At 34.2% G+C, this 14949-nt stretch overlaps 2 protein-coding genes across 2 annotated transcripts; one reads left to right on the top strand and one right to left on the bottom strand.

Moving 5' to 3' along the window:
* Window positions 1-8687: 8687 nt before the first annotated feature.
* Window positions 8688-10681, top strand: LOC125218419 (transcription factor MYB53-like). Its single transcript, XM_089069943.1, has 2 exons — window positions 8688-9074; window positions 9963-10681. Exons 1-2 carry the CDS (start codon window positions 8806-8808, stop codon window positions 10546-10548), a joined length of 855 nt encoding a protein of 284 aa, XP_088926069.1. The 5' UTR covers window positions 8688-8805; the 3' UTR covers window positions 10549-10681.
* A 212-nt stretch (window positions 10682-10893) lies between these two features.
* On the bottom strand, window positions 10894-14618 carry LOC125222428 (uncharacterized). Its single transcript, XM_048125029.2, has 6 exons — window positions 13762-14618; window positions 13617-13675; window positions 12986-13055; window positions 12774-12899; window positions 12559-12687; window positions 10894-11510 (listed from the first exon to the last, which is right to left on the bottom strand). Exons 1-6 carry the CDS (start codon window positions 14545-14547, stop codon window positions 11064-11066), a joined length of 1617 nt encoding a protein of 538 aa, XP_047980986.1. The 5' UTR covers window positions 14548-14618; the 3' UTR covers window positions 10894-11063.
* Between the last annotated feature and the right edge of the window lie 331 nt (window positions 14619-14949).

Here is a 14949-nt window from a genome sequence, read left to right as displayed (position 1 = left end):
TCATTAAAAGGCCAAAATTCTACCCAACTGCACTAAAATTTCATTTTTGTAATATTACTTACATATACTATACTAGTACATAGTAAATAATCAATTGGGTGAGGGGCCCAAGGGCCCCCCTGGCCCCACCTTGCCTTCGCCTCTGCCAATAATGCATAACCCCATATCGTCATAATTAGGGATGTCAATCGGGCTAAACCGTTCTGGTTCAGGCCAACCCACTCGGGTTGTCGGGCTATTCGGGTGCGGGCTATTCAGGTTATGAATTTTTCGGGTCATGAATTTTCGACCCTAGCCCTAGCCCGCCGGATTTCGGGCTAACCCATCGGGCTATTCGGGCCTAAAAACTTTCAAAAATAATCTTTTGTAATCAAATTTTCCTCAAAAAAATAATTTTAATTTTTAGATATTTTTTCTTCTTAGTGTTAGAATCATATAAAATCTTCAAAATTTTTCATAGTTTTCCTCAATAATAGTTGGAAAGAAGCATTTCATCTCGATCAACTACAATCTAAGCAAAGATAGAAAAATTAAATCAATTAATTTCAATTAAAGCTTGTGTTCGTGTTATTATTTTGGCATTGTTTCATAATTAATTCTTTATGAAAATTAAAAATCATATCTTACATGAATCATTATTAAAATGATAACTATATTGAGATTTTGATGGATTAATTCTTAATTTTGTATTGATTTGCTTTGTTGGTAGTAAGACAGTGGTGACAGATGATGGGGCGATGGAATAATAAGTTGAGGTGAAACTTTAAAGTTGATAGTGTGGGATTGAGTGGAACAGTGTAGTAGAATGTAGATCGAAGAAGACTTATGATTATGCCACATTAAATTCAAAAATATAAAAACTCAATATTTTTTAATTAAAAGTTGCAACCCGTCGAGCCGACCCGCAACCCGTTCGGGCCAACCCGTTTAACCCGCCAACCCATTCGGGCCAACCTGTTTAGCCCGTTTTGTATTCGGATTATAAAATTACAGCCCTAACCTGCTCATTTTACCGGGCTATTCGGGCCGACCCACGGGTTTCGGGTTGAATTGACATCCCTAGTCATAATCCTAACTTCGAATGTATTCCCCCAGTGCATTGTGATATATTCCATCTCATCGGCCAATGCCACACCTGGTGAGGTGAGCAATAAGATTAATCGGTTTAGCTGGTAGGGAACTATTTTGGACAAATTGTGGACTAGTTTAAACACAAGGAGAGACTTATGTCCAAAAAATTTTCATAGCCTTCGGCTCCTAAGTGTTACGGACAATAATACATGACTGATCTACACGTGCGTCAACAAGCATTAGCTTCTCAGGCAAGCACAATGCTTGTTGTATATGGTTGCATCGGTTCGGTTATGTCTGACGCCTTAGACCAGAACTCGTGTCTGATTGATCTACACATGCGTCAACACGGAAACATTGAAACGCAACATTTCATCATCGTGGGAAAGTATTTACACGCATTTTCCACAAGAAAGAGTGGAAATTCATGATATTACAAGGTCTATTAGATTCTTTAAATCCCTCTTGCTAAACAAACGTACACCACCCCCTATGTTGTTGAATCAAAACCAACGCAAAATACTTCTCAAATTGATTGCAATTGAGAAGAAAGTATACACCAAAAAAGTAATAAGAAACCAGGGATCTACATTTAGATTATTTTTAATTAGGCCACTCACATAAGACTAGGATCCTTTTAGTGTTCATTTGCTATTTAGTTTAAAATTGTCTAAGTACTTAACAATTACTACCTCCGTCCGCCATTAGGATACCTATTTATAGGCAACACGGGTTTTAAGAAAAGTTAATGGAAAAAAGTTAGTGGAATAAGGGTCTCTCTTGTATATATTAGTTTTAAATAAAATGTGAGTGGAATGAGTTAGTGGAAGGTGGAACCATATTACCAATTATGGTAAAAATGAACCGGGACTCCTATTCGCAGACGGAGGCAGTATATTAAATTAATTAGTTTTAGATAGCTGAATTATTAGTAGTTGGTATTTGATATATTAGATTATTATGCAATTAATTTTAGTTAACTAAATGATTAAAGTTCGGTATTTGGTATATTAAGTTAATTATGTGTAAATAACTATATTTTTTTTGTTTGATTATATTAATTTGTATTTATGATTCAATTATGAATGGAAATTACACACTCCGTCCCACATTTATAATCACATTTAGTTAGGGCACGAGTTTTAAGGAATTGGTGGAGTGTGTAATTAATGAAGTGAGATGGTGGAGTGTGTAATAAATGAAGTGAGATGGAAGAGTGAGATGGTGGAGTGTGTAATAAATGAAGTGAGATGAAAGAGTGTGTAATAAATTAAGTGAGTTGGTTGAAGGTGGGTCCCTTGTTGACTTTTTGATTTTTGATTTTTGTTTTGGTTTATTTTTATGTTGATAATGACATTTGGGTGTAATTTTAGTGAATAATGGGGTAAAATTTTATGTCCAAATATGGAAAATTCTAAATGTGACTATAAATATGACACGGACTTTTATGGCAAAATGTGACTATAAAACTGGGACAGAGGGAGTATTATTTAATAAAAATACATTTTAGAAGAAGAAAACGATAGCCACAATTAGGGGAGAAGACTGGATAGATGAATTAAAAATGACGATTTTTTTTTTAGTTTTTGATGACTAACCATATACACATGCAATTATAATATTTACTTTTGAAATTGAACACTATAAATTGAAAGAAAATTCACCGGAAGTTTCTCTTGTTGGTCTCTTCATAACTTTCACCGGATAATTCACCGAATGATCTCCATAACCTCTACATGGTTGTCGATATTGCTACTATTTTTAAAGTCCATCCGTAAGTTAAATACAAAACTAACATTAAAATCAGAATATGTATTATAATTATATATATAGATATATTTATTTACATGCTCAATACAATATCTCCAAAATCGAAGTTTATCCATCAGATAGTTCGTAGCCTTTTTGTGGTAAGCGTTTACAACACTTTTGTTGTAAGCCTTTCCATCATTGACACTCAAGACATTGTTCAACATTGGAGATCCATGTTTCTCAACTTTCTCTAGTCAATCATAATCGTGAAAAAAGGGAATATCAAAATTTTTAGAACCATATTTTGGTTTTGACAGTAAATCATATAGTAGATACATCATCTTTATGAAAACTATTTGTTCTTTCTCCTTCCAAAAAGTTGTCAAGTTTAGACCCCAAGTACCCTTTAGAGAACCAACCTCTTTTGATTGTAGGCGTGTTATATCCTCATTTGGAACCTCTTGTCTCAAATCTCCGGTCATGTTGAAAAATATTCCTATCGGAGTACTGTCTCGTGTGCTTTTTATGGCAACCCCGTTCAACATATTCCCGTGAAAGGCTTTTGCTTGGTGTATGACTCTGAGACCATTAGTGATGGGGCCAAAAACATTCTTATAAAATATTTTATGATGTTCATTCACCAACGCTTATGATTACCTTCATGACAGTAGTTTTGGATTATTTTACTCCTACTACTCCACTCCATTCCTACTAATTTATGCTCTAGCCACTCATCTAGAGTGCAAAGAAAATCATCTGGCTGGAAAGACTTATGTTCCTCATCATAGCACAAAATGAGAAGGGTATTGGAATTTTCTATAGCACTGAAATGTGACAGAACAATGTAATGATCATACTCATTCTTGAAAATGGTGCACGGAGTTGTTAAGTTTCACATATTGTTAGTAGATATTTTGGTTATTTTTAAACACGTCCTAGGATCAACCATTACTTCATAAGAAATTTTTCTCTTCAATCCCTGTTTTTTGGGCTCCATTCTATGTTAAGAAAATCACATAGTACAAATTAATTATACTGTAAACATCAATCCAACAATACAATTTTATAACATTACAAAATACATCAGATTCACTCACAAGAAACAGGACAATGATGTACTTGATTATTGCACGGTTTTAGAGAGTAGTTTTGCATGATTTTGATCATATTCTATATATACATTGTTATATATCTCTATCATATTGATATTTTGAACACTTTGTGAAGAATGTGTAGAAAATGGGTTGAAAACCGGTTTAAAAGGCGAAAAGAAGAATCCAGAGTTGAAAGGGGCACGAAGTCGGCACAGCTGGCGATCTGCCAGCTTCGCAACATGACGAAGTCGCTGACTCGCTGGGTTCCTTGCACAATACCACCATAGACTAGAGGTGCCCAAGGTTTACGGTTCCGGTGGTTACCGGAACCGTGAGAATTTACCCTGATCGAAACCGTCGATTATAGAACTGTGGTTTAGTTTAGGTTCAAAAATATTCAAATCAAAATCGAGCCGGAATCGCTGGTTCCAGATGGTTCCAAACCGAAATCGTGAAAAACTTGCCAAAAAACTGTGAAACCGAGTCGGAACCGCAAAAAATCGGCGGTTCGAAATCGTAACCGCGAAACACCTTCGCGGTTCGGTTCCGATTCGGCAATTTCCAAAAACTGGAACCAGTGGTAACGAACCGTAACTGCGATTCCGGAACCGTGGGCACCTCTACTATAGACGACTGGCGAATTGCCAGCTTTGCCTCATCATGAACCTGACAACTCGCCAGAATCCACCGACACTGTTCCACGCTGAAAAAGTAAGCCCTAGGTATAAAAGGATGTTACACACCTCCCAAAGCACCTTTTTACGCCCCCAAGTTCCAAAACTCAGTTTTTCACCTTGGAATAAGAGAAAAACGAGCATAGGACGAGTATTTATCGCAAGATTGAATACGAGGCCTCTAATCCTCCAATTCAATTCTAGGAGTTCATATTTTTAGTTTGCTCTTGTTTAAACAATATAGTTGAATATTTTCTTGAATATTTATTTGACTTTTGCTATGAACATGTGTAGTTAATTCCTCCACAGAATTCTATGGAGGAGATACAATGATTATTATAATTTATTGATTTTCTTTTTATATGCATTGACTCATGTAGTTATTTCAAATTTTCAATTTATCTTGATTTTGTATGTTTGTTTGATTGATCATCTTATGAATGCATGTGGATTTTACTAGTACAATAATCGATCTAGATGAGTAGCTTAATTTGAAAGAGGATAAATTGACATCTTAACCAATATTAGTTGAGAGACTTGAGCTTTTGAATGAAGTAATTTATCTTAATTATGAATATTTTGAAGTTGTTATCTTAGTTCTAGTAAAAGACTTTGGGTTCTAGGTAGCAATCTACGAATTGTATGCTTCGATAGAAGATACGATATTACATGATAGCTTAATATACTAACACGCAACAACGAAGTATACTTGAGTTAAAATATATTCCTAAAATTACGATAAAAATTAATAATGATATTTAACTAACAATACTAGTATGATTAAGTTTCCAAACTACTCGTGATAGAGGTTTCTTATTAAAATAAAAATGTATTTAACGTGGCTTTGAGGTTGACATTGTGCACATTATTTGTGCAAGAAGTTTCATTGGACGTAGGATATTATTGTATATGTGTTACTTCAGCCGGTAGGACATTATGATGCAAAACTGGTAGAATTAATAATCAATAATCAAAGTCTGTCTTCTAAGTTCAACAATGAAGCCTTTATATAGATAAAGGGAAATCCTAAACTTATGAAAATAAAACTAGAAGGAAAATAACTAAAAGGAAAATAAGTAAAATAAGAAAACCTAATTTGTAGAAGGAAAAACAATTACTTCTAATATTTTCCATCTACTAATTATATTAACTAGGAAATAAATAAAACCAAAAATAAAGCTCTTCTAATATTGCATCACATTATTTCTTACTCCCTCCGTTTTGATCTGTCCATAAAAAGTTTTTCACTTTGCTTTTTTCTATTTTTGGTAATGGTCCACATTTTCCATTAACTCATTCATACTCACATTCTATTATAAAACTAATATATAAATGTGGAACCCTCATTCCACTAACCTTCTCAACTTACTTTTTTTCACAGTTCTTAAAACTTATGCCGAGTTAAACTTGGACAATATTTCATGGACGAAGGGTGATATCTTAATGGAACTATAGTCTTCACCAATTAACTATCGTCTAGTAGTGTAACGTTTCTTAGAATCGTATAGCTAAAAGGTCTAAATGAAGTTAGATTAATTGGGTTATTCAATTTATGATACTACCAATTTTGTGTTTCTTTTTTTAATAAATAACTTTGTTGTAAAATATATCGAAAATGTATTTGGTCGTCAGCTATATCGTCTAGCAGTGTTACATTCTATAATTATTCATCCCCTTAAACCCTAAAAAAATTAGGAGGTTCAGTCTTATACTCAAGCAATCGGATTTGGTAAGTAAAATCTAACTATATATTTAGGAACATAGTCTTTTCTGATGCTAGTTTAGTTATGTGACAACATTAACCGAAGTTATTATAATTTTTGTGACTACTTACTCGAGTAGACTTTGGGTGAAGAGAGTGACATAAGATTCAAGGAAAAAACTTCAGCAGCCTTCTTTTCCTAACTCCCTATTAGACTATATTAACCACTTTTTATCGACACAAGTAACAAGAAAACGTTTCACTAAATTATTTTCAAAGCTGTCGCAATCGTATCAAAGCTAAACTTAATTAGTAGTACTCTCAAATAATCCTTCGAGAAGTGGGTTACCGTACTGAAACTGTCATACTACATACCGTACTGAAAACTCAGAATAAGTAAAAACAATATATTTACATAGTTTATCAAAAATTTTGAAATTGTACCGCATTTTCGATATGCTGTATGGAAAATTAGTTAAATGTGGAAGATTAATATATCAATTCGATACCACTCTTTCAAAAAAAAAAGAGCTACTTTATGAGACGGTGAAATTGATGAAGTAAATCGTATTTGAAATGTGCAAGATTGTTATACGTACTAGTTGCGTGGATTGACCATGTAATAGTCTAACCTAATAACCACCCTGGTTTGGACAGATTATAGTATTAAATTAATTTGTGGTGGACAAATCTTCGTATACATTTGGACTATCCCTTTCATGTCCAACAGTTCTTGTTATTATGTCAACATATTAGTGTATGCAGTATGCATATAAATACATACGTATAATGTGAATAGTTTATTAATGTTGGCAAATTTAATTAATTAGTTTCAAATGATTGTGAAAATAGAGAATTATTAAACACTCAATCACGAAGAACTACAGCAGATGAATCTACTAGCTTGATGAGTGCAACATTTAAAATAAAAACTCATAAATTAAGAGACTTATTAATGAACAATATTGTTTGCATAAATTGAAATGGTTCCAACTTCATCCATTGATATGCTAGTATAAGATCAAATTACTTTGTATTTTATAATTTAAGCAGGTTTTTAAATGTAGGGGTATTATTTTTTGAAAGATAATATAAATAATTCGATTGTTTTGTCACAATCAGACACATATAAAGTTTGATATAATATTAATTAAAGTCTACATGCATCATTAATTGTTTGGATCAAAATAAAGTCAATAAACTATGGAAAGTCGACGACTTTGGCTAGCACTATGCTCGACGAATATAGTCTTAATATATGTATAAAAATAAGAGTTTATAGGTAAACGAATACTACACTGCCGCTCATGGGATTGGTAGGAGATCCGTAATCAACACCTAATACAAATTTATTTTAGAACAAATTTTATTTATGTATACTTTCTTTATTTTCCCCTAAAAAGGTGCAAAACCTTGTAGGCTGTAGGTTGTAGCTTGTATAGATGGCTTTGACATTTAAATCATTTTACTTTGGAAGCAATAGCATAATTATGAGCACAACAGTCAAAGTCCTATAAAATTACTTTTGAAAACACATTGGCAAACCATAAATCGATTTAAATGAATCTCTTATCCACTGCTTGCTTTCACTTAATAATTATTTTCCTTTTCAATATTCCCACCATTCCACTAAATATGAAACATTTAATTTCTACACGTATTTTATGTAACTATTATTTATAAATTAAATAAAAAGAGAGAAAGTAAAAAAAGATGCCCATATTATTTCCATTTCAAGAAATATGTCACTTTTAATAGAATAATCCAAACAAAAAAATATGTCACTTTTAGTAGAACAGTTTTAGTAGAACAGAAAGAGTAATATTTTACTAAAATAATTGTCATTTAAATAATAATCCGCATTGACTTTGGATTAATTTCATAATTTTTGAAATTTGAAATATAATAATTTTTCACAATTGTGCCATCATGATTAAAATTGAAACTGTTGTAGAATATGATATGGCGATAAAATGCCATTTCGGATAAATTGGCATTGTTTTAATTAACACTCAAAACAACGTCGTTTTGTTATAAAAATATAATGAAACCGGCGTCATTTTTCCACAATTGTCTCATCATATTTAAGTGATGAAACGATTACGGTTTGAGCATCACCAAAAAAATATATTTTGTATACGGATAAGACAATAGACAAAAATAAAATTTCTTTGAATTATATTTCATTTTCAAATTTTATGAAGTTGACAGGAATTTGATCGAATTTCTATAAAATTTATAGGTATTATATCTCCCCAAATATAATTAGATAAACGCATAAAATAGATACTCTAAGTACATAAAATTAAATAAAGTAAAATGCATGGAGTGGGTTGTTGAGTCTCTATATATAATATGGTAGAAACTATTATCTCAACCCTCCATTATCCATATCTAGCACATCCAAATTAAATAACAGTACTACATAATATATGATCTTATCCTCCAAATTTTCTCCCTTGATCTTCCGATTTAGAATTAATTTGAGCTCATCATATACAAATAAGTAGAAATGGGAAGACCTCCGTTGAAGGATGAAAGAAATGATGGGTTAAAGAAAGGGCCATGGACACCAGAAGAAGATGAGAAGCTGAAAGATTACATTGATAAACATGGGCATGGCAGTTGGCAGTCGCTCCCGAGGAGAGCCGGGCTTAATAGGTGCGGGAAGAGTTGCAGACTCCGGTGGAGCAACTATCTCCGGCCCGACATCAAGCGTGGAAACTTCTCTCCCCAAGAAATTCAGACCATCATCGACCTCCATTCCACCCTCGGAAATAAGTATGTTCACCTAATTTAATTTTCTCACTTAATAAATCAAATAATTAATATTGTCTGAATTTCGAGTATCAAACCGTCTAATACACTCATTGTGTATGGTGGCGTGCAATTGAGTTCTCCTCCTCCGTTCCACAGTAATAGATGCATTTCATTTTGCGCACTCATTTTGAAAAAATAATTATAAATAGTTAAAGTGGAGAAAAAGTAGAGTAAGAGAGAATATTGCAGATAAGATTCTTCTCTACATTATTCTCCCTCTTAATTTACTCTCTCAAACTTTAATTATTTAAAATCATTTTTCCAAAACGAGTGCAGAAAATGAAATGTCTCTATTACTATGGAACGGATGGAGTACTAAATTAGACGAGCATTGACTATCACTTAATCTTCATTAGACTCATAATAAATACTGTATAATTATATATTTGAAGAATAAGATATATTAAAAAAAATATTCAATCTATCAAGAAAAAATGGAGATTAATTTATACTTCGTCCAATTAGAATAGTACTGTCTTTCATCTTTTATTTAAATTAAAATATAAAAGTTATATGCAATTGCTTTACTTTTGCGAGTATCAGACTCGGACGTTGCTCGGTCGGGCGTAGGTATGATCCGACATGATTTGGTGGGTCGGATCCAAAGCCTACCCGATCCGCAAGAATGGTGGCCGTACATTGATAGGAGAATTGTTTATATAATTATAATAAAGAATTAAAATAATTCAAATTAATAAATTGAGATACATTTTAAATTAACATCCCCTAAAGAAATGGAAGGTTAATTTCGTAGGACAAATGAAAATTTATATTTATTTTGTCTTATATCATATACCACCAGAGTTCACGTCTGTATATTGATTTGGTTGGTTATCTGTAAAATTGTAGGTGGGCTATGATTGCAAGTCGACTTCCAGGAAGGACCGACAACGAGATCAAGAATTACTGGAACACTCATCTTAGGAAAACACTTCTGTGCAACGGCATTGATCCGCAAACACATCAACTCTTAACTGATTTAAACTTCCCTCCAAATTTAAACAATTTCCCGTTGAGTTGCCTCGAAAACTTGGCCAACATTAGACTACTCGGAAATATAATCCAACTTCTCAACTCGAATCCGTTGCCATCTTTCTCACCTAACCGAATCGATGCAACTTTGGATGGGATTCTGAACCCTGCCTTGCATCTCCCATCTTCGATTGCCAACGTTGCGTTTTCCAGTGATTATAAACCGGTTTGTAACAGGTTCCAGCCACCGGAAGTTCAGCAACATGTGATTAACGCGGAATACTGTCTTCCTGGATTGACTCCAGCCACCTCAGAAATTTCCTCCGGCAACGTAGGCAACAGCAGCATTTGTGACTATTCACCGCTGAATCAAAATTACGAAGAGTTGTTGGTGGATGATGAAAACAACCGCTCTTTTTGGAAGGATATTTTATCTGAATCTTTTCCTTCTTTGTCTATGTAATTATATGTTCAAACTAGCCATCTGTTGATATGTTTCATTTGTGTAGTTTCTATTTCTTCTTTTTTTTTTTGGTTTGTAATATTCACATAAATGAAGTGTGAGTGTGAGAAGTGGGAGCATGGATTTGATCAAAGCTCTTTTATCGCTTGCAACTTACTTATTTGGCTAAAAGATGATTGACAATATTATGCCAAGGTAGTATATATGATGATTTTAGACCATAAGAGAGAGCTATATTTGTGAAAAATTTGTGTACGTGACACTTTTCCAAAACACACCTACCTAGGTTTCCTTGATCAAACTCAACATATATGGATTAAAGACAGACTAATTAAATACCTTGAATAACTACTAAAACAAGTATTCCTTTGATATTTCTACTGTTCAATCGGCAGTAAAGCCGGAGTAATATACAACTGTATCCAGTAAACAGTAAACACACAGTTCTATCTATCTTCGTATGCCTAATATTTTTTTTTCTGTTTCCATATCATGGCCTGTCTTCTAATATTTCTCTACCTGGACGTTCTCGCTTTCTTCCTTTGTCCACCACTCTGAGGACTTGGATTACCTAGCTTCCGCTTCGTTCCAGCTACTTTTGAAGCACTAGCAGCCCGTAGGGCCTTTTCCTTCCTTGCAGCCACTGCTGGCCGTTTCTTCATCCCAGAACCCTTCTCTTTCGCAGGTTGAGGCTTTGATTTGGCAGAGAGGATATTTACTTTCGTACGGACTTTCTTCTGTCCGCCGGATTTGCTTGCATGCAAGCCCTGGTAAGAGACGTTTGCCTTTGCTAGCTCCTTGTAACCACCATCCATTTTTCTGGACTTCGTAGCACTATTGCTCTGTGGTTCTGAAGTGTTCACCCTCTTAGAAGAAGAGTCGGCCGGTTTAGCATGACTGAGCCTAAGTTCACGGTTCCGAATCCACAAGTTACGTTTCTTGAGGGCCATATTGGCAGCATCCTTCATGTAATCAAGTTAATGATTAGGCGCAAAACATATAAAATAGTTGAGAGCCAACACTTCAAGATACAAGTTATAGAACATGATTCTTGGAATGGAAAGGCAAAAGATGATTCTGTAACCACTAAGCAGATGAAGTTGTGAAAGACTATCATCTCTTTTGTGATATATACTCAGATTTAGACTAACACAGATGTCATAGTTCATCAAGTGCAATCATATTGCATGAAAGAGATTGGAACCCTTATTACGACTAAAAGATATCCAGAGCAAATACTGGATAAAGATACACAGTACAAGAGATCCATTATTACAACTGTACTGATATATGTATCTTGTTATTCTTAATAAGCATAATTTCAAGATTCGCCCCTAATCACTCTACCTAGATAACATAAAAAAAATCGAAGATACAGAAAAAACATATGGCAACAAGGACAAAGAGAAGCAATCAGCGAGATAATAGGAAAACAGAGGTTGGAAAATGGCCCAAAACATGCACCGAGCAGTTTCATAATTGATTGCAGATGTAGAATCACATATATATCCATTTTCATACGAATACCGCTGTACAATTTTCTTAGTTTTTATCTTTTTAGAGAGACGGCTGAGAATAGCAGAAACTGGCTGTAAATTATTCTTAATGACTTCCTTTTAAGTGATGCTTAACAAAAATTATTATTTCACTGAAAATTAAAAGGAATATCCATGGTTTCGCATCTAAGTATGATGACTAAAACAATTAGAATCCTCAAGATACTGTCTGTTGTGCCAATAAATGACAGGCACGTTAAATTCTACTAATAAAAGCAAAATCCAATATACATTGAGAAATACTAAATGGTGCAAAACATATAAGAACTCTGCAATACATTATTCATGTTTTGCCTTGTAACTTTACCCCTATCCAGCAGTTGATTGAAAATACAAACTACGAGGATGCAGTAAAATTGATATGTTGTTTACTTCAATCAAAGATATGCATTATCAGTAAGATTTAAGTTATGGAAAGCAAAATGCACCAATAATTAAAATATAATGTTCTTACCACAGTTTTAAACAACACATATGCAATTCCTTTCCCCAAGCTCGACCCAGGATCCCTGACAACCCGTACAGCTTCAACGCTTGTTTCAAGATTTTTTATATTAGAGAATAACTGATAGATCTCTTCATCCTGGAAAAAGCAGAAACTCAAACAATATTACAACAATGAAAACAAAAAACAAAAGAAGCAGCTATGTTGAAGATGAAATATCTTGCCTTGACATCAAAAGGAAGATTTCCCAAGAAAACAGTCCTTTTGTTTTCGTATAATAGAGGATTATCTCCCTTCAATTTCTTGCGTGGTGGGCATGCCCTGTCAATACGTATATGATTTCCACCAACCTGAACACAAGTAAATTAACAACCAATGCCCACCATGTCGTATAAATTAAGTGTGTTTGCAGAAAGAATGTGAAGGTGGAACATACCACGGCCATATTATGGGCCAATGATGCTTGAGCAGACTCCTCAGTTTTAAAAACAACATAAGCATTGACACTGCAAAAAAAACAATAGACGACTTATGCTTGTTTCTTGGATTCTGCACCAAATACCACCTCTTCCCTCATAAACATAAGCAGGTAATTTCTTGTAGAGTAAGAGAAGTCAACTAACATTTTGAAAGAATTTCTACTACATTGAAACAGATAAGATTAAAGCACATACGCGTGCCAGGACCATCAAACTCAGCTTCATTGATGGACATAAATGATACACTAATTGAAACAGGTGATCTCAAACAGAGACCAGAGTCCAGTGCAATGTTTCCACAGTGTCAACTAAGATAGCAAATGTATGTGAGGCAGATTTGATAGACACAGACAAGACCAAATCAAGAACTAATACTGTCAGAATCCACACATAAAATATTTGAGCTCACTTTCAATGTTTCCTTTTTCTTTCTTTCTGGTGAGGTAAGGAGACCACTAGTTCTTTTAAAGTCTTATTTCATACTACGAACATAAATATCTTCATTAGCACATGCAATACAATTACAACCATTCAAATACAAAAAATGAACAGGCAAAATACAAGTATATGCTCAACTTAGAAGCGAACCTGTTTCCATTCTCATTGATTTTCTTCAGGATTACAGCACCCTTCCTCGGCATTTTTCCCTACAAACAAGAGAAGACCACCATCACTTTTACACACAAAACAATCCCAATAACAAACCATAACAAAGCCAAGGCAGCAGGCTCACATCAACAATCGGAACTGATCGAATCCTAACAGACTCGACTTCACCAAACTTGCTAAACTCCTTGGCTATTTCCTTCTTCTTCAACTTCAGCGGCAAGTTTCCAACAAATATAGTCCTTAACAGCTTACCTTCATCATCAAAACCTTCCTTTGACACCATCATATCCTCTGGATTTTCCATTTTCTTCCTCTTCTCTCCCACCACATTACCCAAGCCCTTACTCTCATCAATCTCATCATTTACACCGTATCGCTTCGCCTCATACTCCGCCTCAACCTCATCTCTCTTCCTCTTCCTTTTCTTCTTTTCATTTTTATCACCATTTCCCCCATGATCCTCCTCCACAATTTCTCCTGATTCAGAGACCAAATTGCTGTTCTCATTCTTTTCACCCTCTTTCAGCTTGGCTCTCTTCAACTTCTTGCTCTTCTCCTCAACCTCTTCACCATCAATACCTGAAATTTCTCCCTCAGCTTTTTCTTTCTTTCTTTTCTTTGGCTTCTTCGCCTCAGAAAAATCGGAATCCTCCAAATTCGCCTCGTACTCAGCGTCTATAGGTTCTTTTCCTGCAAGCCCTAATTTCGATTCTTCAATTGGCGGCTGTGTTTTCATAAATTTCCGGTGGAAGGGATTGTTGTCGGAGAAGAGAGAATTTGCAGCTGGGTCTGGCCCGGGAACATCGCCGAACAAGGTCTTGAAAACGGTGGAGGAAGTAGAAGCATCGTTGGATTCGGAAACATCGTTGGATTCCTCATTTTTAAGAGGATTTTTGGATTTCTTCGCCATGGCAAGAAGGATTTGTGAATTGTTGTTGTAGAAGAATAGAAATGTAGGAATGGCAAAGAAATACGTAACCCTAGTCGTAACACCGTTTCCGTAGTTTGTAAGTTTATACGGTAAATTTAATTTAATTACTACTACAAATCTCTACTATTGGGTTCTCACTTGTAATATTAACTAATTAAATCAACCAAAATAAACAGAAAAAAAAGTTATTTATAGTGAGAGTTGAAAATTTTATAATTTCTATAATGGTCCAATATACTCTCTTTGTCCCATTAGAAATGAAACGTTTGCTTTTTCACACATGTTTTGAAAAAATAATAATAAATAATTAAAATGGATAAAAAATAAAGTAAAAAAGAAAATAATATAAAGGGGATTCTCCTTTACATTATTCTCTCTCTT

The sequence above is a fragment of the Salvia hispanica genome, chromosome 1 (genome assembly GCF_029641045.1).
Source record: "Salvia hispanica isolate PSC_SH4W2 chromosome 1, Shi_PSC_v1, whole genome shotgun sequence".
NCBI lineage: Eukaryota > Viridiplantae > Streptophyta > Magnoliopsida > Lamiales > Lamiaceae > Salvia > Salvia hispanica.
Note: the sequence above shows the minus strand (reverse complement) of the source record. Positions and strands in the feature narration are given on the sequence as shown.

Coding starts and splice junctions, on each gene's coding strand:
- LOC125222428 (XM_048125029.2), bottom strand. CDS start 14,547: ATGGCGAAGAAATCCAAAAATCCTCTTAAAAATGAGGAATCCAACGAT. Junction 13,676..13,761: donor GATCAGTTCCGATTGTTGAT/GTGAGCCTGCTG, acceptor TCTTGTTTGTAG/GGAAAAATGCCGAGGAAGGG. Junction 12,900..12,985: donor TGGCCCATAATATGGCCGTG/GTATGTTCCACC, acceptor ACTTGTGTTCAG/GTTGGTGGAAATCATATACG.
- LOC125218419 (XM_089069943.1), top strand. CDS start 8,806: ATGGGAAGACCTCCGTTGAAGGATGAAAGAAATGATGGGTTAAAGAAA. Junction 9,075..9,962: donor CATTCCACCCTCGGAAATAA/GTATGTTCACCT, acceptor GTAAAATTGTAG/GTGGGCTATGATTGCAAGTC.